The sequence below is a fragment of the Megalops cyprinoides genome, chromosome 1, assembly GCF_013368585.1.
Source record: "Megalops cyprinoides isolate fMegCyp1 chromosome 1, fMegCyp1.pri, whole genome shotgun sequence".
In the NCBI taxonomy this organism is placed as follows: domain Eukaryota; kingdom Metazoa; phylum Chordata; class Actinopteri; order Elopiformes; family Megalopidae; genus Megalops; species Megalops cyprinoides.
The window spans coordinates 16,253,200-16,279,711 of NC_050583.1; the positions used below are offsets into that span (position 1 = coordinate 16,253,200).

At 45.6% G+C, this 26,512-nt stretch overlaps 2 protein-coding genes across 2 annotated transcripts in view; one reads left to right on the top strand and one right to left on the bottom strand.

Moving 5' to 3' along the window:
* Window positions 1–2,238: 2,238 nt before the first annotated feature.
* c1h19orf67 (chromosome 1 C19orf67 homolog) lies at window positions 2,239–5,058 on the bottom strand. The gene is made up of 6 exons (XM_036526090.1): window positions 4,970–5,058; window positions 4,016–4,160; window positions 3,748–3,848; window positions 3,414–3,629; window positions 3,076–3,240; window positions 2,239–2,383 (listed from the first exon to the last, which is right to left on the bottom strand). The coding sequence occupies exons 1-6, from the start codon at window positions 5,056–5,058 to the stop codon at window positions 2,239–2,241; spliced, it is 861 nt and encodes a 286-aa protein (XP_036381983.1).
* A 2,308-nt stretch (window positions 5,059–7,366) lies between these two features.
* The window catches only part of pkn1a (protein kinase N1a), a 41,867-nt gene continuing 22,721 nt past the window's right edge, over window positions 7,367–26,512 (top strand). The window contains exon 1 of the mRNA XM_036528915.1: window positions 7,367–8,340. Coding sequence (XP_036384808.1) covers window positions 8,320–8,340 — 21 coding nt within the window. The 5' untranslated portion in view covers window positions 7,367–8,319. The remainder of the gene's footprint in view (window positions 8,341–26,512) is intronic.

Consider the following 26,512-nt stretch of genomic DNA (forward strand, 5'->3'; position numbering starts at 1 on the left):
ATATCTTATGATGAGTGCTTTCAGTTTGAAGATTTTAAAATGTGACTCTTTCTTGGACTGCATGAATGCTGGAATATGAAAAAAAATGTTTGAGGAGCCATTTGATTTTAGTTTACCGTTTACAGTTAATTTAGATATTTAGTATGCTGGATACAGTTAATCTGGAGTCGGCCGATGCTCCATTCATTCATTATATATGCAGAGGGGAGTAATAGCTCAGTCTACCCACTGTGTTTTAGGGAGCAGGGAAAATATCCACTGGATACTCTGGTACAGTCCTTAAGCTCAACGCAGTCAGGCGCTGTAGCCTGCGCACCTTAAACCAGGACCCAGGTGCTGTGAAGTCGGAGTGGCATTGCCTCTCTACGTTTGCAAATGAAATACTCTTTGCAAATGTATAAGCCTCTGTTTGCAGTGTCTTTCTCTTTATGCTGTTTTTTTGCTATGCTGCCTCTTGTGGTACCCTGTACAGATTGGCACATTCCAAATGTGAAGGATGAAGGAGCCAAAGCAGCATGCACAGTGCTTTTTTTTTTTCTTCTTCTTCAGAAATGAACTGTTTCTGTCTTTAAATCTCTGTTGGGTTAGGGTTTGCATTTTCTAAAGAAGGGAACTTCTTAGAGCCAGTTCGTGAATATTTTAGGGAAATTGCTTGCTTTATTTTATACTCTAGAAATATGAAGAGCTGTGAAGTAGTTTATGATGAGAGTTTATTAAAGTTATTTATAGATTATTAGTGATGAATCAATTGTTTTAGAGTATTTTTAAAGTATGTTTGCGGGGTTTACATAGGTTGAGAAGAAATATTTTATTTAAAACATATGATGTAGCTTCAAACTTTGTGTGCACTAGATGTGGATATTATCTTGACTTTCTTTCGAAAGACATTTTATTAAAAAGTATTGAGTATGTGTTGAGGACCAGAAACATGTTCACTTTCAATATGCGTGCTTTTATGTACATATCCATCTGGTCTGTAATATTTTCATCAATTGGAGATTTAATTGGTGGGAAAAAAACCCCCTATTCAAACGCTCATTTGAATCAACTCTGGTCCAGACATATCTGTGGTTGATGTGACATGTCTTTACTAGTCAGAGTGTGTTGTATTGAATGCTTGCCGAAATAAGTTAATCCCATTTGCCAAGGTTGTGTGTTCTATAAACACATTAATGAACATCAACGTCTGAAAGTGACAAGCAGGTGAATCACTCTGACGACAGAATGACAGCTCATTAGCGGTATGCATAAGACAGCTTGTTCACTGCCTTTCATCCAACACCAATACAGACAAGCCCTTACAAAGTGTATTCAGTCACAAAGTGTATGGAAATATTTAATTTGAGGCCATGTTGTAGCTTGGCCTTTTGTTTTGTGAGTTACTAATTTAAAATTACTCATTATAAAAAATGTTCAAATGAAGAACTATGGATGAGCTCGTGGAACTCAAAACATGGCAGCTGATTATTTTGAAGGAATTTATTTAGTTGGGACCTCTTAACTGAGCACATTATTCATTATTGCCATTTGTCACTGTTCTGTGTGATTGGAATATTCATTTTGTTGTCTGAAAATAAAATGAGTGTTTTATTGTTGTCATACAAAAACTAGCCACTGTTATTCTGTGATTCCATACGTTGACACGATTGAATCTGGATGCTAATTGATTTAGGTTGTTGCTACCAACGCAATTTCAATCATTTGGAGGTGTTTCAAGGGTAGGAGTTACAGTAATCATTCAGAGTGCAGCCCCATTTGGTGACATGCATGCTATTACATTAAACAAACACTTATTAAAATGGCTCTCATTCTTTTAAGTGAGGCTAGTCTTTCACGTGGTTCATTAGAACAAGAATCCAGGGCAATGCTTTCCAATGTTGCCTTGATTTTTTTTTTTTTTATAGACGAACAAAAAGGAATCCTGGACGAGTTCACTGAACAGCCGATTTTATTTTACATTAACTAGAAAAAGTACAAATTGCAAGAATACAAAGAGAACATTAGGAAAGAACCATATAGGATTATAATGAACGAATGTCAGACGCTGTAATGCCACAATGACAGTAGGCTGACTGACAGGAACATCATCACATAAATAAAAAACCGTTCCACATGACCCTGAAATGAAATGAAATGGCCCTACATTTACCAAACAATGAACACAAGATAACGAGCTGCAACTGCGTGTAGCGCAGGGGCTCTTCTGCCAGTAACACGGCCTGCGCGTGTCTGTTCTCTCTATGTGGCCGTTAGGCCGTTCCCGTGGCCCTCCTGAGAGAACAGCACACCCAACAGGCAGTCTGTGGCTTTACCGATGGAGGGCTCCTCCAAACCTAGATCGAGCAGCTGCCTGTACTGCCCCAGTGGTACAGCGCACAGCACCCTTAAACACGGAGAGAAAGTCGTCATCACTGTTTGCACTCCAGATGTCTCTGATGGTGCTCTTATAAAGCGACAGACTGCTATCATTTAAAACATTTTGAATAAGCACTTTTATTTTTTTTTAAAGATATTTTAGGAATATGCAGTATAGTCAAATACATAAAAGGTATGTTGTCATTTATGACTGTTTTTATAGATTTTAATGGTTATATGTTACCATTTGTGTGTTTTCTTAAGGATATATGACAGTAACAACAACTTATCTTGTCAACGCGCGAGGCTTTGAAGGTTTTTGTTCTTTATTTTTCTTATTCAAATATTTTTCCGTGTGGTGATATTTGGTTGTAAAATAAAGACAGCACTTCCTGTCTTGAGTGTTCTGTCACTCAGCTTTTTCTACAACTTGATCCTCCAACTATCCATGTAAGCCGTAACTCGCTGTGCTGCTTTATGATTTCTAATCCAGAGGAGTTATAAATTATTCCAAGTATTACAGGAACTTCTGCTAACATTCTTTTTGGCCCTCATTCCACTGCAGTCAACAAATGAACCGGAAATGGTTCAAGCAAAGCAGAAATGACCTGACAACTCCACAGAAATCAGAAACCAACTGACACTGATTCTCAAAGACAAATGAAAAGTGCTAGCAGCGTGCTAGCTCTGCGCTAGCAGAGGTGCAGCGTGGGTAATTACCAGTCATAGATGTCTTCCTTCTGGGGGTCAGGGTCTGTCTGGACCCACTGGCCGATGGACCACAGCCTGACCACGCAGCTTTCTGTGTCTGCCTCTCTCTCCCTCCCACTCTCATAATCTCCGCCATTCCGTTCAGTCAGCACGTCCTCATAGCACAGGAAATAACTTCAGAGGAAAGATGCATACAAATGAGACCACTTAAAAAAATCAATCACTGAAGCAATGTAGCTTGTTTATTTTAAGAACTGTACCATTTGCCCGTCTGTGACTCAGATCTCATCCCTCTATCTGACCACCTATTTGCTCCACTCTGCACTCTCACTCCAAGCTTCACTCACTACTCTGTGTTGCTGCCTCCTCTCCCTCTCTCCATCTTCTCATCTGTCTCTGCTTGGCTCTCTCTCTGTCTCTCCACATTCCAGCGCATTCGTTTGTAGAGCCCGCACCCTGACCTCTCGTCAACCCCGGCCAAGAAAGGGGCCGGCCGACAGTAACGAAACATTGACACCCTGACACGGTCCATCATGCACTGGCCGATGTAGAAGTGGGAAACGCTGGGAAAGATAAAGGAAAATGTATGACAACAAGACCATTTCTCACGCTAAAATAACAGATGTGCAGGTAAATGTTTGCACATTTGCGTGTACGTCCAGCACGCAACATTGGGTATACCTAGATGGGTCAGCTTCCTCCAGAGACAGGAAGTTGAAGGAGGCATACATCAACACAAGCTGCTCGAGACGACTGCACAGCTGCTGAGAGAACTGCAACAGCTGCACGGACAAACAGGGACGGTGACACGCCCAGAAAATACAAAACTGAGGTCATATGAATTCCCCTTTCTCTGACTACCTGTCGCACTACCTCTAACCGACAGTAATGGCCGTACTGTTTCTCCTGTTCACTTAACCCACCCCTAACCTCGCCCCATGGCTCTCACCCGACTCCGGATGTAGGGGGGCAGTGGAGTGCGCTGAGGTAAGCAGCTGCGGGCCGTGGACTCCAGGTAAGTAAAGTAGGGATGGCATGTGCGCAGATAGGTGGGCACCACAAGAGCCAAGCCTTCCTTCTGTAGACAGTCATGCCTACACAAACGCGGTGAGAGATCGTCTGTTAAAACTACTACACTAGGCTGAACTGGTTGCTTAACTGCTGTTGATACACTAATACTGTAAACTGTACACCTGAAAAATATTTTTTAAAATGCACACACAGTATTATGTACAATATTACTCAGGGTTCTCCTGAGTAATATCTCCTGCAGGTGAGCCAAACATTTACCACTTCCTACTGATAAACAATATATTAATAAGTCGTATGTTTGTGTACAAACAACACAGACAAATTCGAAAAATATACATAGCTATTATCTAATGTTCATAAAGCATAATTTCCCTCTGTTTCTCATGGGAGGTAACTAATTAGTTTAGAACAGGTGAGTGCTTATTAAACATATAAAACAAGACTGAAAAAATATTTCAGTTCCACAGTCAACAGCAATTAGGAAACACTCGAGTGTAGTCAGCTGTGCCCTGTCTTTCATGCCACATCATTAGATGGACTTTATACTCTTTGTCAGTCGCTCCGGATATGAGCGTCTATTAAATGGCAGAATTTTAAAATGAAACCAAATTAAACACAAATAACAGCATGGAAAAAAAGATTCAATCACAGCGCTTGTATACTAGAACTAGGCTACAGAATCACATCATGCTGGAGTTCCAAGTAGTCCATTTTTGATCCATAGCAATAACAGGATGTTGTACTTGCCTCCCGGCAGGCAAAATGAATAGCCCTGCACTACATCATAAAATCATGAGACAGCAGCTGGTCACAAAGCAACCATTCAGATCTTGGTATTTCGTGTACGCCTTGTGCCCAGTACTAAATTTACCTGTACACAAGGTGTGCCTGAAACTCATCGGCCTTATTTAAAAGGTTCTGGAGTTGCCGTTCGATTGGTTCCAACTTTTCATTCATCATGTTGGTATAGTATGAGGGCGTTGACTCTTCGTGAGCCTGATCCATACAGTATTTCTGTCCATAGTTAGGGGCCAAATCACCATCTCCTGAAACTGCAATCACATAACATTGATACAGTTACTGTGCATGTTATCTGCACAGATTCTACAGAGATGAATTAATTAGCGCGATGCAGGCAACCACGCTGACCTGTGAATTATAAAGATATTTCATGTTTAACCCAAGAAAATGTATTGTTGGGATGGCTGTCCCTCACCCTCCGTCACGCCAGCCAGTGCTTCTGGGTGGTTCGCTGCTTGCAGTAGGAGTTGTTCCTCTTGTAAATGCACGGACTGCTCCATGGAAGATAATACCTTGTCTGTCCTTGTGAAACCACTACCACATGAAGAAATCATCATCCCATTTCACACATGAATTATTGAATTACTGCCAGTGCAACTAACTTTTAAAACGAGCTGCACCGTTAAAGCTAACGCCCTTACGTTTGAATCACACTAAGAGGCTATGGACAAGGCCTACTTCTTATGTGTAACATCAACTATCTTTTACGTATCATACTACACACTAATTAGCTGGCTAATTTCACAAAGTAAATTAAATTTGTATTCAAGATTATTTAGTAATTGGACGAGTTTCCACTAACTTAACCACCAAAGGGGTCACTTACCTCGTCGAACCTTATTATAATTCCCGCTAAGCAAAAGGAACAGAAGGAGCGACGGTTATTGCTAATAGCGAGCTGCAGACAGCTAGTGTAAGTGCAGTCACGCTTCACGATTTTGGCCTTGTATTGTGTATTACTTCCGTTTGACGAGTGCCTATCATTTACACTAACACTTGTAACAAGATCACCTCACTAAATGAATATAAACAACTCTGTTTCCTTCATTCTGGTGTGTGCAGCAGTGTTGCGGCCGCACGCACAGCTTTTTGCACGGTCTTACATATTTTCTAGAAGCAATGCGGGCACTTTCGTGCAGAAATTCTCATGTCTAAATACAGTATTTAAATGCATGGGCCACGGCCGAACGCTAGAGGGCTGTATATTCTTTTCCACGCGCCGTTACTTTTCAGAGAATGCTTCGGTAATAGGCCTCAACAAGAGAGAGCTGTGCAAGAGGAAGAACCAGAGTTAGAAAAAAAAAATAGACGGGATATCATTATAACCGATACATTTGATGTAGAGGACCTGATGTTTACATTGTAGGTCAAAACTGATAAGCTATCATGCCTCACATCTGTTCTGTACCTATATCAGAGGAGCAAGTAAGCAATGATAGTGAGCAAAACCCACTGCTGTTCGTTTTCCTTATCTCTTGTAAATGTGTGTGCTCCTTTCAACATTCTCATTTTTCGCCGCATTTGACTTATCTTTCATCCAAGTAAGTCATCTGTAACCAAATATCTGGTTTGCATGGCACACTAATTTGCTTCACAGCGTAGATGTACTTTGAGATTCTGTGTGTAAAGGGTTGCTTGAATGCACCTGAGGTCCTTGGTTTCAGTGTCTGTTCGGCTGTTTAAAAGTACAGTGTTTTGTTGTGTAATTTGTGAACCTGACCAAAAGATAGACTTCCTATTAGCAACCTTGTTGGACGAGTTTGTGGATTTGCATGTTTAACATGTTAAATTGCTTTGTTTGTTGCTTTATGATAGAATATAAGTACAAAAAGAGGATGCAGTTATTGCGTTGCTATGTTTCAGTAAAAGTGGGGACATATGTGATCCTGGGACAGCCCTCTCTGATGTTGAAACCTGACATCTCATATCCCAGTCTCAAACAATCATTTTTAAATAATCAAAATGCTATCAAAAAATCTGGAACTTTATTTTTGCTGAAAGTAGGCGTCTAAGAATTATTTCTGTAATGTTTGGATGCATCTAAGAGGAAACCATAATGGTATATTATGACTAAAATAATATACTGTTATCATTGTTGTTATTATTATTAGATACTTTCATTGCATAACACCATTACTAATAAAAATATTTAAAGTTGAAATAGCTGTAAAATTTAAATAGCAATACTGGCAGAAATAATCTCATTTGAAATCGCCGCGCCGATATGCTGATACAAACTAAAGATACTCAAGTCTCATGAAAGCATGTTAACAATAGCGTTCATAACGCATAACAGATGAATGAAGATTCTGTATCAAATATGGTGATCAACAGTTGGTATTGAATAAAAAGCGCTGGTGCCAGTTTGCGGATTTAGTACAAAAAGACCGGTCACATGACACACCAGGCGCGCTCCCGTCTCCTGCTCTCCCTTCTCTTGCTCTAGCATCAGACAACCAGAGCTTCACTAGAGTGACCTCACTCTCTAGCCATCAGCGGCATTCTGTGGAGGACAGTGCCGACCTGCTGCGGGTCTTAAAACTAGACAAAAATCAGCTCTTACTGCAGAAAAACGTCATCTTCTTCAGGAGTCATTTTTGGAGGAACCCATCCGGTGGCGTGGATTTAGACGGATAATGGAATACCGCGACTGCAACGAGGGGTTTTGTGGCATGTGATATGGGGATTGGCGTGCGTCAAGGATGTGATGCTAGAATGAGAGAGAAAGAGGGCGTTCGTTAGTTTTCTAGCGTTTCCAGCTACAGCTAGCTATCACTCTGTCTCGTTAGCTAGCTAACGTTAGCCAGTTAGCTAGGTATTCGGATCCTTTCTCATACCTTAATGTTGTGCAGATTTTTAATCGCAGCCTATTTGGGTAGCCATCTATCCAACTAATTCACTAGCAAGGGAGTTTATACTATTGTTTGCTAGTTAGCTGGCTGCCAACCATACAAAAGCACCTCTTTCAGGCAGAGACAATGACTTAAAACGCGTTGAACGTTTCACGATTTTTATTGTTTTGAAAAGCACGCTTATATTTTGAGCATGGTCGTGGAGGGCAGCAGACACATTGCGTACTGACTTACCTGTAATGTTTATTGGGATGTTCTAGCGGATCTGAGGAACAGCGAAGTGACTAGCTAGTCTGCCTACCTACTATGAGGACCAACTCAGTTTTACCCTGGACTTTCTTAACTAGTAGGCAAACTTAAAGAGTTGATTATAACACTGCGTCCAACAGTTGCAAGGTGACGAAGAGGATTTTTTTTTTTTGCTGAACAATAAAATAAACGGACAACCTGGAGAAAACCACCAACCACAACTCAATGCCGCTTGTTGCAAGATAGTGATACCGTTGCACTGGTAGCTTTATCTCGCTAGCTAGCTGAATTCTACCTAAGCCCGACAGCAAGACAAACGATGGCAAACGACTCGATACAAGTAAGTTCATGAAGTTTTCTACCGTTCCTTTCCTCCTGATCGGGTAACCACACATTTTTTTGCATGGCGTTCCCCTTTCTGAAACACGACCCTGTTAAGAGATCCACGTGTTCTATTGTATTATCCCAATAAGCCGAAATGGTTTATGGTTCCTTGTCATGTTACGAGGCCGAGTTACGGTGGAGAGCTGTTTGAAGTTAGCGAGTGACTGCCGGTGCCAAATAGTCTAACATCAGAACAGGCGTGGTGAATGGTGACGGATGTAATTTAATTTAGAAATGCACAGTCACCTTGAGGTGTCGGTCCATGTGTTTTGCTGTGTGATTGGGATTTGAAGAGGGTACAATACTGGCAGGTGTTTACGATATACATATCTCCCCCCTCCCCACCCACCCCCCGCTGTTCAACTCTTGGACAGTGTGTCCGAGTAACACTACGCGCTGGATTTGAGTGTCAAATAGAAATATTTATGCTTGCAGTCAGCCGTTAAGTTGCTTTTAGCAGTCATCTACCGCATCAACTGCTGGGTGTATGTGTGTCCATACTGTTTATGCTATGTGTTGCGTTGACTCCTAATTCAGTAAGGTAAAGTGCACGATATGTAGCGAGAAAATTTAACGTTAGTGAATATACTCGAGAAGCGCTTTTACTATCCCGAAACGCCTCAGTTGCTTGTGGACAATTACTGTATTGCTACAGTGAGATTGTGGAATCGTGATAGTCATAGCATTCTGCTTCATAAAAGTGAAATAAAACATTGGTGTTATGCTGTCAAAGACGAGCAATAGACAATTCAGCACAATAATAATAGTATGGTAATTATCGCTGAGATATTGTTGAAGAAATGCAAGAAAAACATAAACAGAAACGTTTGCATTGCTGGCCAGTAACTTTTGAAAATTCAACATGTTGACTGTTGTTAACAAGTACATAATGCCTCAACACCCTGTTTGACAGAGCCTAGCAATAACAATATTTATTCCCTAATGGTTTAGTGATCAGTTAGTGGCCTTCTTGGATTTTGTTCCTTTAATTCTAGAGCAACACATTAATATGGAGCCCGTCTCTTTTGTACATAAAGGACGTCTGCACGAATTTTGCTGTCGTCATTTACCCGTCATTTACCGGGAAAAAGAGACATATGTGAAATATGTGTATATGCTGTACGTATATATATATATATATATATATTTTTTTTTTTTATTTATACACTCACATATAGTGTGTATATATATATATATATATATATATATATATATATATATATACATAATGTGTGTGTGTGTGTGTTCAGTGTATATATATATATATATATATATATATATATATATATATTTGATAGCTGAAAATTCCCATGGGGAGTAACTTTGTTAACAACTTGCATACTATGGCCCCTGAAATTGGAAGTGTATTCTTCCATTGGTGTTTGTAAAGTTCCTCACTTCTGGGCGGCTCTGTCTGTACAGATGAAACCAGAGACAAGGCTGTGATCCCTGGAGAAATGACAGTTGGGAAGATGGGGTCTGTTTGTTTCTGGTATAGCTGTGTTGTTGATGGTAGTCTCTGGGCCTAACGGCTATGCTCTCCCAAGAGATGGACTGTGCTATCCTGCTCAGAGCTTCTGTGGTGATGGTTACTAGACATGTATGTGAGTCTGTAGCTACTTATCCTGTTTTGGATAGCTGCACCCCTTTGTAATAATGGCTTCTCTCTGTGGTTTAACAACAGCTGAAAATATTGGAAATTGATACTGCCACCCAATAAAGCTGACCCATCCACCGGACAATAGTGAGGTGAACACCAGAAAACATTTAGCTACAGATGATTAAAATAATGAAGGCTGAAACAAAGGCAGCTCTTACCACTGCACAATTTGAGAATAACTTAGATATTGTGGATGACAACTAGTATTGTGCTGATTTGGTTCCCTGGTGGGGCACTATTGACATATCCTTGAGCTAGATACCCAAATGAAATGAACTGAACTTCAGAAAATAGTCAGGTGTGCAAATGTATAGCACATAAAATGTAAGCTCTGAAAGTTGCAGTGGGTGAGGGGGTACGTGCGGTAAAGAGAAACTTCATTTAAGTAATTTGTCTTTTAACTACTGCCATCATTTAAAGCCAGTCAAATGTGTACTTCTGTCAGACACGTTCTAGGTCATTGAATTTACCAAACAAAAAAGGTTAGAGGAACAATAGTCTCTCGCTGGGTGGGCAGCGAGTCCTCTCATGTGGGTACCGATGTTAACATGTTGACATTTAAACTTTTCCATATGGGAGCTGTTTGCCCTTTTACCGCGCTGGACGGTTTGCACAATGGCTGTGCGACGCGACGAGAGGGAAGGCAGAGAGGACGGGGGCCCGGAGCGACGGGCGAGTGTCAGTGTCGGAGAGAGAGCTCCTCTGTCGTCAGACAGGTTCTGGAACAGAGGAGGCCATTATCTCCGCCGCCGCGACTTCCTGGGTGTGTGGCCTCTGCCAGCGGTTCCGCGGGCCCCTGGGAGCCAAGCTTCGTTCCCCCCTCGCGCGGAGGGTCGGGCCCCGCCGGTGGATCGCTGAAGCTTCGTTACAGCACGCCTTTTGTTCCGCGCACAGGAAGACACGTAGCCCGGCTGCGTCACATTTCCTCATAAAGGTCATAGGGGAAAAAGAAGGGGGGGGGGAGGGAGGGAGGGGTGCACTTATTGTAGCACTATCTGCTTTAGCTTGGTCAGCACTTCATCTCACAAATCCCCCAGCTGCTCCCAGATTGAATAAAAGCACCACACACACACACACACACACACACACACACTCACACACACATACATACACACACACTCACAAGACAGTGTTGCAGGGTGTAAGAAGGTAGCTTCGTAATAGTTGTCTGATTATATAATGAGATCCCTGAAGTAGACATGCAAATTCATTCTCAGCACATGCAAAGTACACACCTTGATACTCAAACAAATGATATTTAAAACAATGTTTTTGTCACTGGGTTGAGTTGTGTATGCATTGTGCGCCTACAAACGTGTACAAGAGTACAGACAGGGATACATATGGGTAAAGGAGTTTATAACTTCATCATTGACAGCTTAATCCAGGGTACAGTGAGCTGCGGAACCACTTCTGGGTCCTAGCTTCTGATACATAGCTTACAGACTATAATAGATATAATATCCTGGGTATTGATTTGAGCAAAACTGAAACTTGAACAAAAACTGCCCTGATTAGTCCGGAAACTTAACAGACACTGAAATAGTGATCTTCTAATGAAATTAATATAAGAAATGGATAAATTAGATTCTAGGTCTCATTAGACTGACCTAACAAGCACTCCCAAGAACAGCCGGTCCGTCTGTGTGTCCAAGCAAGCGCTAATGCTTGGTTTAGTGTCCATTTAGGTCTGGCTTTTTAACCGAGGACTTTGAGTTTTTTTGACAAACCTCACAGTTATATAAATATTTCAGATCGCAGCGGGGGTTACAGTTTTAGGTGGTGCGAGCTTCGGGAAAATCCAGAGGAAAAGCTTTAAAAACGGGGCTTTGACGGGATCCAACTGGCTCAGTGCCTTAGCAGTGGAGATCAAAGCGGCATTATGCTGATGATACAGTAAGCGCATTGGCGCGGCGGAACCCGCTGTCCGGCGTGTGCCAGATTGCGTCGCTTCCTCGGCCCGCGTCATGGCACCTTCTTCTGCGGGGCGGTCGCGGCGGGCGGGGGGGCTCCGGCAACAGCAGATACAGCGAGCGGGACGGCGAGGCCGCGGTTTCCTCGCACTGTCCACCCCGTGTAAAGATGCTCTAAGCAAACCCTATCGCGGCATCTCTGTGTCTTCCTCACTCCATCTCTCCCAGTGTCCGGCGTGGGCCCCTGTCCCAGGCAGGGGCTCTGGTAGTCTGGTGCAGTGTTCTTATGTAACTCGCCATGAAACTCCCTCATTAGTTCACCGCCCTAGGCCTCTCCCGATACATTGATCTGGCTCTAATTTATTTATTTGCTCTCCACTCTCTTTGTGTTTGACTTCTTTATGCGCTCCCCTTACTGACATATTCCTAATACAGAGTTCTATAAAAGCCGCCCACATCACATGCAGCACAATAGCGTGACGGATATGAGAGGTTGAGCCACACAGTGGTAACTTGCAGATTCTGTGTTTATTTTCTCCCCTAATGGGCGTACATTTGTTTGTATCGTGCCGCTCTCTAGGCAAACAAAAAGCGTTCACTCTAATCCACAGTGGCTTAAAGGCAAAGCCAGAAGTTATTTCTGAGGAAATATCACCCTTGAGTAAGTGATAACTTTGTTTGATATTTTTTCTTTTGCTTCATTCATTGATATTCTGTTTATGACCAGTCCCTTTCGTTAACGATCACTGCAGTTCAGCTTGAGCTGTAGCAGCGCAGTGAGCAGACACCTGATCCTCTGTGGCGAGGAATTGCCTTCTGTTTGTAGCTAACATGTCCTTCTACATCGTTGTCACAACAGTAGCATCTCAGCCATGCTGGATGTAACCCTGTACATAGTCAGACTAGCAGCAGAGACTCCTGGGAAAAAGGGTGTGATGGGAAAGGGGTCCTGCCAGGTTGCATCGCTCTTTTTCCATGTGTGCTAACACTATAGGTGTAGGGCAGTGTAGGCCAGGCATTGCTGTAAACCGATCCTGGCCGAGGCAACCCCCCTCCCCTCCCTCCCTCCACTCTCTCACACACACACACACACACACACACACCCTGTGCTGGTTCTGTCAGTACACCAGCTGCTCTCCGGTGCTCCCACAGGGCATCATTCCATTCCGCTGGAAGCCCCCGCCTGCACTCTTCCATAGAAACCACACATACACATCCCGCATCGTGTTCCCACATCGAGGAACCTCATCCACCGGGTATGCGAAGGCAGGATGTCGGTGACTGCATTGCTGTAGTATGATGTTGAGTTGTATGATGTTGTTAAAAGGGTTTTTTTTAGTGCATCCGTTTGAGACTGGTTTTGTATTACAGCATCACTCAAGTAAAGGAGCAGTCCCTACAAAGATGCAGTCTCTTTAGGTGGGGAGTCATTTAATCAGGCATTCAGATCAAATTCATTATATCTACAGCCCCTACAACCTAATTCCCTCACAGTCATACGTGTAGTCCCCTGGCTCTGGGTGGGTCGGCAGTAATATTGGGTTTGGTCTGCACTCTGTGCTAGAGCTAGATAAAAATATTCTGTGACTTCACCCAAAAATGAAGAACCCATTTTTTAAACGATTATGTTTGTGGGATCTGCTGTGGATCTGGTTTCAGAGATAACAGTTAAAAATAAGTTCAGTATTTTCCCTCAAATGGTCAGGGCCATTTGGTCATGGGGAGGAAGGACACTGACAGATCATACTGCCTGTTCTTTGTTGAACGAACAAACAGTTAAGATGAAAAACAAGCAGAAAAATGGGCATCAACACTCAAATATAAAAGTTGCTAAAATAATACAGGCTACCTACTGTGTAACGAAGCCATCTTGATGGAAAACGTAGTTTTGAAAGCCAAACGTGCCCCTAAAGTTAGGAAGAAACGAACGAGAGGGATAGGGAGGAAGACGAGTGACGTGTGCTGTTACCTGCAGCGCTGCTGTCATGGCGATGGCAGATGGGTGGTGAGGTCATGCGTCTGTGGTGGCTCTGTGGGTGTGGCCCTCGACTGGTGAGACACTCTCAAGCCCTGTTCAGAAGTGCTGTGTCAAAGCAGCTTTGAGAAGGAGGCTCTGTCGCTTTGCTGAATTGCAAAGAGGTGGGAGGTGGAAAGAAGGAAGAAGAAGAAAAGAATGGAGCCACTGGAAAATGGAGATGGAGGAAGCAGGGAAAGATGCCACAGCCTGAAGGCAGCAGTGATCCCCTCTCAACCCCCCCCCCCCCAAGAAAAAAATCCCTTCACAACCCTCAGTGTAGGATGTCTGACAAGACTGGGATCAGCTGCTTTTCTGACACCCTCCTTGTTTGCTTATTAATTCCAGCTAAACCCGACCCAGGGATCGTATTACTCATCCTGGTATTTCGGTTATCAGTGGGAAGGACTCGAGCCATAGTCATTCTCGATCACAGGTCATACGCAAAAGCTGGTCGTGAGCCACTGGCAAACGGCAGTAGCCACTGGGTACGGACATGTCATTTGCTGTTTACCGCTGACGCTTAAGTCATTTTACACCAAAGTGACGTTCTTAACGATTTCACGTAGTTCCTCATGAAACCGTATCCATGCTGCCGTTTCCCCTAACCCTGGTCCCCCCCCCCTCTCTCTCTCATGTACATCTGTGTCTAATGAGAGAGGATCAGTTTCTGCCAGCCCTTAGAGACAGCCTTGCCCACTGTTTCCACTGGCTCAACGTTTGTAATTCTGGTAATGGGCCACATCTGAGGTGAACAGAAATGCCTTGTGTTACATTACATTACTGTCATTTAGCATACCCTTTTATCCAGAACAACTCACATAAGTAATTACACGTTACCCATGTTTCATGTTATCCACTCATACAGCTGGATATTTACTGAAGCAATTCTGGGTTAAGTGCTTTACCGAAGGTTACAGCAGCAATGACCCAGCAGGGAATCAAACCAGCACGCTTTCGGTTACAAGCTTAGCCCCTTACCACTCTGCTACACTGCTGCCCGGTATTTTGGACGTTACTCCCTATGGCTGTGATGCGCATCATTGGATGTGTCCTCTTGTTTTCCTTATTTTATTTGGGTTCACCTGCTTTAAGCATTTATTCTGAATAACCTTTTAGCACCTCCATGGTATTAGTACATAGAATGATTTAAGATGATATTCACAGATGGATTACAAAATAGAAACACATTTTTTTTTTTTTTTCAAAGCTCAGTAATTTTCAGTTGAATGAGGATTCAAAATATTTATTTGATATTTGTCATATTTTTGCTCCATCTTTTGGTTCATTTATGTCTACGTGTACCCTAAGAAAACAATTATTAGAAATTAAAACAGGAATATGAAGGCAGAACAAAGAATGAATTTGAAAAAATGAAATGGATTTTATTAGGCCCTTCCTTTAGGCTAAAGGGGCGCACCCCCCTGGTGTGGAATGAACGTGCTGGCACATCTTGAGGCCCGTCAGCCTGCAGTTCCGTTCCCAACTCCCAGCGTAGGCCTGTGTGACTATTAATCTCTTCCTGGTGCACTTATGAAAAACGGCAATCCATTCTGTTCATTAGTTGATGAAATCTAACTCCAAACTGCCTTTCATTTTTATTAATGTATCCATCTGTGTTGATTAATAGGCAGAACTGTCTCTGAGATAAACATCTTTGTCTCTCAAGCCCTCGTCCTCTCTGGATATAATCAGCCGTAATCTCCTTTCTGGTTCCCATTAATTTGGTGTGCTGTTTTTTGTCCCCCCCTCTGGTGTCTTTTCTCCTTGTGCTCTGGTGCTGTCTGTGTATGTGCTATTGATGTGACTGTCTGATGTATCCTGTCAGTCAGAGAGGAGCAGATTGCATTGGTGTAGGTTGATGCAGAAATGCTTTGACGTTGGGGAGCAGGGGCAGTGACCAGAGGCCCCCCCCCCCCCCCCGTGAAGGTTGGGTATTTATGAATGGATCCTGCAGGGAAGGAGGAGTGTCATTTCTAAGAGAGGGGGGGGAATTGCCATAAAGCCCTGTGTCTCTTTCTCTCCCCCACCCTGACATGCATGACATGTGGGAGAGCAAAAACATAAGGTGGTAAGGTAGTCCTTCCAGATACCTGTTTGGATCTAATGTGTTCACCTATTAGCTCCTAAGACCTGACCATCACCTTGGAAAACACTACAGTGTCAGTCTCCTGGCCTGTCAAGACCTTTGGAGAAACACTTGACAGTGATCTGACATACCTGGACCATATAGTGACTATCAGTAGGTCCCTCTGGTTCTTCCTATACGACATCAGAAGAATTCGCCCCTTCCTCACCACCTACTCAACTTCTTGTTCAAGGACTGGTTCTCTCTCGCACTCCTAGCTGCTCTCCTTGCATGTGTGATCAGGCTCCTGCAGCTTATTCAGTATGCTGTTGCTCAGTTGTGTCCCCAAATTCTCACTTTCACTACCACTTTCTGATCTCCCTTCACTACCAGCGATGGCTTGTATCCGCTTCAAAATACTGGTGTTAGCCCATGGAGCGGTGTGGTGGAATAGGTCCTTCCTGCTTTTGCTTGTTCATCTGATCCTACACACCAGCCAGGCCGCTGCACTCAGCTTCTTTGGGACACTCAGCTGCACACCCCCCCACACCCCCCCCCCTTTTCTTGCCCTCACATCCCAGTTGTGTCCTCTGTCTTGGCCCCTGTGTGATGAAATGAGCTTCCTGTTGCAGTCAGAACAGCTGACATACAGACCATTTTTTTTGTCTCGGACTGAAGACCCACCTCTTTAGGCTGCACCTCAGCCCCCCACCCCCACCCCCCACCCCCAAGCATGATCTTTTGTTCTCCCTATGTGTAATAACATATGTGGAAATGTTTTGTGTATTTGGGATGGTATAGTTCTTAATGCCATGCGTATTGTATTGCATTTACATTCCAATCTAGGCACACACTTGCAATCTCAGCGCTGTGTTTGGCACTAACGCTTGCTTCATATGTGGTTGATGGCGTCTTGTTTGTGCAACTTTTCATGCCACTTTGTTAGATGCGCTGTGCAAGTTGCTCTAGATAAGAGCATCAGCTGAATGATAATAATGTAAAATGCATAGCATAACCATTGAGACAGATCCCCGATGAAACTTTGCGCATCTGAGGTACTGTTCATCGTGATTTATGTGCCCCCTGCGATGTCTGCCTATGTGTGGCCTGGAGCAGCGCAGCCTGAAGTTGGTCACGTAGCAGCGACGATGGGAGACAGCCGCGTCTGCCCGCCGCACTCTGTAACCCGGGATTTAGAGAGCATGCTATTTTTGTGATATTTCGGCGTACGGTGAGCCCTGAGTGAGGTATTAGTCACGGCTGAACTGCGCCACATTATAATCGGCCTGCTGGAAAGTCGCTTCTCCTCCGTTTTTTCCTCCCAGGGCCTGTGTGGCTGTTAGCGGCTCTTAGTCGGTGGCACTTGACTCTGGTGCGAAGCTGGGGACAATGACCCCGTGGGCCCTGCCACGCCGACCACGGAAATCCCCACGCCACACTGTCAGACACAGCCCGCGAATCGCAGTTCAGCACACACACATGTGCGAGCGTGTGCCAACTGTTGCAGAATTAAAGAAAGAAAGAAAGAAAGGGATGTCCACACCGCGTTACACACCTCCTCGTTTATCACTCCTGTTTGAATCGGTATCGAGAGAAGCCGCCTGCGCGGAGGGCCACGGCAGATAAGCCAGTGCTCTGGCGGTACAGTAGCGGCACAGTGAAGAGCGCGCAATAGTGTAACTTAAACACAATGGCGTTTTAAGTCTCGCAGCCCTCCCCCCCCCCCCCCGTGGCCAAGAGGGTGGACCCAGGGACAATGGGAGCATTCATGGCGATTTGCTCTGCCCCAGCTGTAGACCGATGGTGAATGCTTTTCACACACTGAGCTCCGTGCCCTGGCCCCCTCCCTGCACCCCCCCCACCCCGAGCGCCTTCTGCTTACAGCATGCCCGCGTTTTAATACAGTCCTGTGTTTATTCGGTCGGAACCATGGCTCTTTATTTCTTTGTGCGTCTGCACGGCGTGCGCTCTGGCTGCAGATTGGGGTCACAGATTTGGAGTTCTGGTGATGATCACATGCGCTGTGGCTGAGGGCAGAGGCCACAGAATCGGGGCTTAAGCGAGGGCTACGCTCATGTGACGTGACCGGTGCCAGACCTCGGGAAGAAATGTCACATTTCTTCAGGTGTCTCTCCTCCGAAATTTTCTCAAACTGTAGGTCGCTTTAATCTGTGACATTAAGCACTGCAATCAACAACAGCCAGTGGACCGTGTAAAAAAGAAGTCGAGCTGTGTCTGCGCAGAGGATTTGAGTTCGGCTTTAGCCGTAAACGTGTTGGTAGTTTGCCATGCCTCCCTCTGTTTGTGCCTGTCTACTAACTTGTGTTTGCAAGAATGGTTTATTTCTTTAACTTTTTTGCAAGCCTGCACAGTTTGTGCGTCATTTCAGTGGTAGTGCCCCTGATTTGATTAATACTGGAAGGATATCAGTCTGTGAACAAGTCGACAGTGAGGATGTTCGCATGATATGTACCTGTTTGGAGGTGTCTGTACAGTGTAAACAGAATGTGTGTGCTTTAGGACCAGTATTACTAGAAAGACTAAAGACTTTCAGATGTAGAAGGATTTAAGTGTTTGCCAGGAGGATGAACATCACCTCTGGAAGCAAGCAGTGCAACATGTAATTCTTACTGGTGGCCAGTCTTGTCTGTACTAATTCATTTAACACACAACCCCCTCTGCCCAGCAACACATGCTAAAGTGAGAATCTCTCTCTTTCTCTCTCTCTCTCTCTCTCTCTCTCTCTGCCTTCCCCAGAGACACTGCCTTTTGTCCCTGCACTGCCTGCCAAAATAAAGACCACATCCCCCTCCCCACTCTGTTCTTTTCCAGAGACATTGAATCGGGGTGTAGGGTTACAGTTTAGTAATGTGTCTGTGCTCCGCAGCCCGGGGCTTGGTTGCGAATGTGGACGCGGTGGTGGGAAAATCGTGCTGAAGTCGAAGCGTCGTCTCTCTGTCCTGTGCTCCTTTCTTCCGGCTGCTCTGCCCGCGCTCTTCTCCCCTCTGGTTTTGTGGCTCAACTTCCTCCTGAGCCGTACGGGTCCGTCCTCCCGCTGTCTCTGCCCTCTTATGTATTTGCTTGACCCCCCCCCCCGCCCCATCTCTTTTCCTGTCCGTACTGTATGTCACACACTCTTTACATTCCCTCCTCTCCCCTGTGTGTGCGTGCACGCCTGTGCCTGTGCCTGTGTGTCTGCACAGTATCAGCTTCTCCTTATCTCTTTGGCTCCCTCTATCTCGCTTCCTCTCCGTTCTGTGTCTCTCACGCTGCTCGTATGCCCATCCTCGCCGTCGAGCCCCGGCTCTTTAGCTCCCTCTGTCTGTCTCCTCTCCCGGCTCTTCGGTGTGATTCTTGGCGTTGGGCGCGCGGGCCCCGGCATCCTCCGCTTCTCTTCCCTCCCTTTTCCTCGCCGCTCTCGGCAGGAAGTCATCTGCTGTGGCGGGAGCAGCAGATGCTCAATGACAGGAAGGAGGGAGAGCGGGAGAGGAAACGAGGGAGCGAAACAGGACGAATATGTGGAGAAAGAGAAGGAGGTGAAAGCAGATGGGAGATGGCTGAGTTCTTGGGTGAAGGAACGGAGGGACATCTTTGGAGGGGGAGCGCAGAATTTTCTCAGGGTCATAAAAATCTATGAATGATTCAAAGGTGTCGGTGCATATACGCAGATGAGCCTAACTTGCAGAAGGTGATGAGAATCTCTGCGAGATTATCCCAGAGGAAATGAGCACTCCGAGATCTCATATGCCTTTTAAAGTCTCTTTTTATTGGAGTGTAAAACTCAGGCCACAGCTCCCCATCCACGAAGCGCAGGTCCTGGTGATGTCAGTGAGGAAGAATCCCTGGAACTCTTCCAGGGCTGTGTGTGTGTATGTGGACTCGGGGGGTTTCTGGGAGCTCGGGGCGGGAGCGTGATTGGCCCGGGCGGCCTTTCGGAAGCGTCCAGATGCCCCGGCCCGGCGTCCCCGCGCCTTTTCATCCCGGAGAGGAATCTCAGCGAGGGAGAACAGCGCTGCTCTGTGCACCGCTGGCAGCCGCGGGCCCCGCGAGCCGCCCGGCTTGCGATTGTCATTGTAACTGGGGGAGCGGCGTGGAGCGCGCGGCTAAACGACTCCTGACTTCTCCTCCAGAGGGACGGCCTCCCGCGCTGTTTTATTCATAACGCTGCCGCTTTGTCTGTTGTTCATCCGCGTGCAGTCATCCCGCTCACCTCATTTCTGAGCGTTTCAAATCCCCTTTGACTCACTGCCTTATTTTAGTCCTTGATTGTAAACAGAAGTTTGGGCGGGGGTGGGAAGCCAGGGGTGTTGTTTTGGGGGGGGGGGGTAATTGGAATTCACGGTCCGTTCCCTCGGCTCTCTCAGCCCAAATTCCAGGCTGTGTTAGGGCTGTTGAATAGAATCGTTTTGAGAAGTGGCGTGTGAGTGGAATTAACACAGGCAAAGAATTATCTCTCCCTGTGTCTCTCATTTCAGCCACATTTCAATAGTTAGAACTTGAGCCTGGCAGAACTACAGCCACAGACCATAAAGCTGCCATGGTTCCGGTTCTTGTTTCCATTGCATTTCCCTGCCCACCGCCTGGCTCAGCCAATCGGGGGAAATTGCAGGGTATCGAATTTCTATAACAAGATGGTGGACAGTCTTAACATCACAGAATGCAGAAAAGGAAATGTTTATTCTTAGAGAAACATTAGATCTGTTAACAGCTGACAGCTAGCTGCTGTAAGGTCATGAACAGCATGTCTTTGATCTGCTGTTAGATTAAGCAGCCAGAAGATGTGCTCGCAGCTTCTTAGACTCATAAAACAGCTTCCCTAGAAGGCTGGCCATTGTTAAGAATGCATTGAGTCTAACCTCCAAGTCCAATGTAAACTGTCTCTGCTTCCCCAGGATCTGTGCTCCCTGGGTGGGAACGTATTCCTGTGCATTCATTACGTTTCCTGAACACTTCCTTTTAATCATTACCACTGCGTTGCTGTTCCTGAATGTACAAAGTGTGCGTTAAGATGAGTCACCGTCAGTGACGAACATGGGCCTGCATGCATACATTATAAACATTTGCGGAATAAATGGTAACCTGAAAATAGACCAGTTTTCAGAAAAAAACACCTCAAGAACTCATGAACTACAAGCTTCTTTGTAAAGGTCTGCGACAGATGACATATTACCCAGAAATACAGCTCACCACTTAGATCATGAATCCATGAAAAGATGGAAGGTTGGTTAGATTCCATTTGAAGGTCAAGAGTCTTGGTGACGTCACTATAGCGGCTAATGCTGTGGTTTGGGGATCAGCTTAGATATTTGCGTGTTCTTTAGCTCATCCTGCCATTTGAACTTGCAGTGCTTTGTGGCTAAACAAGCTGAACTGATATATAATTTGTTGTATTTGCAGTGTAACTAATGTATGTTTTCAATAAAGTTGCATCATCCATCACTTGCATGTCCACATGCAATTTGAATGTTCCAATTTGTTTGAAAGTCAAATTGGAAAAGGTCACTTTACAGAAAACTGCATTTCACCCATGTCTCAACATTGGTGTGAATGGGAAATTGATTTGGATTTTGCAAGCTGGAATCAATATTGTCTTCCAGCCTAGAGAACTTGCTCAAGATTGATTTAGAGCTGTTCATTTTAAAGAGCGTAAAATTTCCTACTTCACATGGGTGGCACGGTTGAACGTTTGTTAGGCTTTGCAAATTGGAATCAGAGGCACTTTTTCATCTCACATTTATTGATTTATTAAATGCTCTTATCTGGAGCAACATTCAAAGCAAGGCAAATAAGTGCAATACGTGGAAGATTACATGAGAAACGGAACCAGTACAGAAAACTTCAGATCGCATTTGAACAAGTGTCAGTGCATAACAGTGCTTTAGTCACCCGCTCTGTTTTGAAAAGAGGGTTTCATTAAAAGGTTAAAGAAGAAAAATGTTCTCACCCATCAGGTTTTTCTCCTGGAGTGCAGACTGTGAGCTGCAGCCTGAGTTCGAAACCTGCCGACAATGACCGGATTCAGAGGAACAAACTGCCCTTGTGCTGCTGGGGATGAGGGCGCATAGGTTGGGCCAGGGTAGCCCCGTTTCACCGCTCTCAGGCTCCCTGTGATTCGTCAGGTGCCTGGGAGTGGCTCAGGTGATGTCAGTGGACCTGTCCTCCATTGACTGGCCACTCCACTATAGCGCACTGCGTGACTGGTGCGAAAAACAGTAGCGTGTATGAGCATGTCGGAGGATTGCTTTTGTCTCACTCCAGCTCTCCATCACGAGTGCAGGGTTACCATTGTGAGAGGACCAGCGATTTCAAGGGGAAAAGGGTTCTGCAATAATAAACAAAGGCATGAAGTGCCAATAAGTAAGGCAGTGCGAACGACACTTAATTAGTTAAATGTCACAGCATCACTCAAATTGAAAAGCTCTTTTGCCGATTAATGCCACTTGACATTTTCAGCACTGTATATGGAGAATATCGATAACAGGTCAAATCGTGTTTATTTTAATTGCAACACGTATACAGCGTTTAATGCGAGGGACAGTACGGTGAGATATGCTCACCGTTCACTTTGCTAGTTTGCATTGTGAATTGCCGCTGTGCAATTTGTGAAACACTGTAGTTACAATTCTGTGGGGAGGTGATCTTATAGCGGTCTTTTGATTTATGTCACGTTGCTTGTGTGCTTTGATTTAACCAGAACATTGCATGTCTTTTGTGAAATGAGTTGTGAAATGCTGAGGCATTAATGAGGTGTTGAAGGGAATTGTAATCATTGCAATCTTTTTTGTTCAGCCTGTGAGTTACATCAGCCTGGATACACATCTGAAGAACATGTATAACCGGAAGATTTTTACAAGTGACTTCCTGTACAGATAAAAGGCAGGAGAGAAACGGGGCTCCACAAAAGTTTAATACTTTGCCATCAACGAGAGTTAAGAAACATTTGCCAACAGCATGAGCACAACAGTGCCAGATCCAGTCTGTATCTGGATTGGAGATCTCCAAGGAGACATCCCGTGGGGGGAGATGTGTATTGCCCAGTAGGAGGCGCTGTTCCCCTGGGAGTGGTTTGTCAGATGTTATGTTGTGGTTACATTGAAAAGACATCTTTTTTTGTTACATGAGTACAGTGTGGTTTATGGTCACACAATGATCACACAATTCAGTTATTAATTAAAAATTTGCATATTGAATCTAGCTTTTTCCCTGTGTGTGTTGTGTTTTTTTTATTTTCCAGGTAGCGGCAATGGAAAAGATAAAAAAGCCATATTGATCTCATTTAGTTCCCTCAAACTTCAGCCCAAGCTAGCAATGCATTTTTGATGACTTTCGACAGATCCAGCCCAACACTGATGTTTATTCGAGGTAGAGAAACTGCACTCAGAGGTTTTGTGAGTGCTGCACTCTTAGTCTGGCTGGTGTTTTTTGCCGTTCTTGTTGCTATTGATGTTTGTAGTCAGTAAGCTGTAATTTGCGTAATGCTGGGAGCTAAAGCAGATATATTCGCAGAGAGTTTTCCCCCAAAGTGACCCTGAATTAGACAGAGGGGTTTTTCTATTTATAGCGCCTGCCACACCAGTCTGCCATTAAATCTTCATTAAAAGGGATGGCTTTTAGACACACAGGCTTGCTGCATGGATTCACTGACTTTGGGTCTCAGAGAGGCCGAGTGTGAAAGTCAGCTCGACTGTCTACACGGCTGTGTGAAAGGGCCTTTGCACGTTGTGCTGTAAGCGCATACCAGAGATTGGATGTGACGTCTGCGAGCCAGTGTGCATTCACTATTGGCCGTTGGATCATTGCACTAACACACAAGCCACTGAGTTAGTCGGGCAAACCCAAGTTCACAGTACAGCTGCCCCTTTGCCTTTGTTTGCATGCGGCATATCACCTTATGGGAATTCACGCTTGAATATTGTGGCGTTTTTGCAAAACCCTGTATCATGTCAAGTGCGAGCGTGTACGCGCGCCAACGTCTGGTGGGGGTAAATCTGTGTGTGTGTGTGTGTCAGCAGCTGTCTGCTGCTGCTCGGTGCTGCTGTTGGCTGTGTTGCTTTATGGGAGCCGTTATCTCTGCAATCGGCTCTGTGTTATGGAGTGCAGCGCAACAGGGAGGGCCTAGTGAGAGACGTACAGAGAGAGAGAGAGAGAGAGAGAGAGAGAGAGAGAGAGAGAGAGAGAGAGAGAGACTGTTGGCTTGTGGGTCTGATTCTCACAGATTGAGCACCCAAGGAGTCCCTCTCCCACATGGCGCGGGTGGGGCTGGGCGTTCGCGTGCCCCTCCGTACGGAGAGAAGAAGAACAGGCGCGAGGCTGGTGAAGGGTGGGAGAGGGGCTGCTTCAAGACAGGGAAGTGAACGCTCTTACAAAACGCACCCGCGCTGATCGTCTCACTCTCTGCATTTATAAAGAAGGGCCTCTTCTGTGGAAACACAGGAAGTAGCTGCCTGCGAGAGCGCGTTCTCTACCTCGTTGTCATGTGGCCTGGCAGCTCAAACCGAGGAGCGCATATGTGGCCTCCTCTCGGCTCTCTGTAGAGTCAGAAGTGTGTGTGTGTGTGTGTGTGTGTGTGTTTGTGTGTGCATGTGCTTGCATGTCAGTGTGCAAGTCTGAGTATGTGTTTTTGTGTATATGTGTTTGTGTGTGCATGTTCTTGCTTGTGAGCGCATGTGTTTGTTTGAGCACGTGTTTATATGTAAGTGTGTGGGTGTGTGTGTGTGTTTGTGTGTATGTGTGTGAGCGTGTGTGCGTGTGCTTGCATGTCAGCACGTGTGGGTGTGTGGCTGCCATGTCAGCTCAGGCTTCTTCAGTGCTCTGTCTCATACCGCCTGCCACCACCCTGTTGTTTGAGGTCTGCCGTGTCACTGTTTTGAAAGGGCCTTCCCCCTGTGTGTGGCAATCAGAGCACAGCCCTGACTGACAGCTTGACTGATCGCACTGACGGGGGCTGAGAGCCCGTCGCTGATGCGGAGTGACGGGCACCGTGGAACGGAGTGACTCTCCTATTGCACGTTCAGCCTTCTCTTTTCCGGCTAAAGTGACGCCACATGCACACACACAGACAGTGAGGCAGAGAAACTACCCCATTCTCTCTTTTTTTTAGTAATGGAAAAGCTTTTCCATTAGAAAGAGTCATGCACTGTGACCAGCTCTTGAACCTTACACCTTCACATGCCTTAAACGCCAATGGGAAATTTCCACTGTCTATAAAAAAAAAGTCTCATTCCATTGTGGTAAATGGTGTCTTCCTCCTGCCCGTGCTGTCACCACTTTACTTTCTTCTTTGTGTGCCATCACCCAGCACAACGTCATTCTTCTCTAGTCCTGTTGCTTAGTACCTTTATACCGTTTGTACCCTACCAGAATCCATTCAGTAGCCAGACCAACCCATGGACCGCCCATTCTTCAATAAACACACCACAGCAATCCAGTCACAGCTATTAATTAACACAGGGAGTTAATTTATGTAGGGAAACTGATTTGGGAGACATCCGCTGTGTCCTTTTTGTTTGTGTGCCGCTCACCCCCCGTGGGGTCATGGAGTTCACCATAGGGGTCATGATGCGTGGATCTGATTTGTAGCAGGCAATTGATTTCTCTATCTTTCCGTCCGTCTCCCCCCCCCAACGCCGGCAGCGCTGTGGGCCTCCCTGCTTTGACATGGTTCTCTCCCCAGTTCCTGGTTCTGCCACACACTTCCCCCCTCTCCAGTTCCCCCTCCCTGCCCTGCCCTGTCTCCTCACTCACTCCTCCCTGCTGCCGGCATCGGTGTGGGGGCGTTGGTGATGGGGAGTTTTTGGACAGAGGGGATGCGATTGCGAGAGGGGCGGGGGGTGGCTTTGGGGGTGTCGTGTTTTTGCAGCGAGAGGAGGGCCCTTGCTTGAACCGGGCGCTGATTGTGAAAGGTGAGAGCCGGGAGCGATGCTGGTCTCACACTCTGTCGAGGGCAGAGTGTGTGTGCTGCGTGTAAGCGATAGGCCGGAGGAAGGTCTCCTCGCCGCGTCATTTGCATGCTGTAATTCTACCCGCCTGACCTTTTTATTCCTCCTCTCTGCTGTCTGCGCTCTCTCAGAGCACCGTCGGTCCGCCCACTCAACCCTGGATCGGTTCTCGCGGTGCGGTGGAGGGGTGAGGGAGAGAGCCGCTGCGGCTCCAGAGAACTTTCCCTACCCCCCCGTTTCCCCTCCCCCTCCCCCACCCACGACCGCTTATCTCCTGCTCTTCAGTCCACTCCCCGGGAGTGTGAGAAAAGTGGAGGACAGTCTTGCTCACCCACCGTCTGTCAGGCCTGAAAAAACGTGTCTGTTGCCAACCGTGCGCTGAACTGAGATAATATATGCGCAAAGGCTGAGCAATCAGAGGCAGCGGGCATTTCACCCGCTCAATCAGAAGGCAGTATGCATTTCTCATTACAGTAGGCACAAGCGGGCAGCAAGGAGCCCTGTGTGGTCTGCGCATACTTATCCCCGTTAAGGG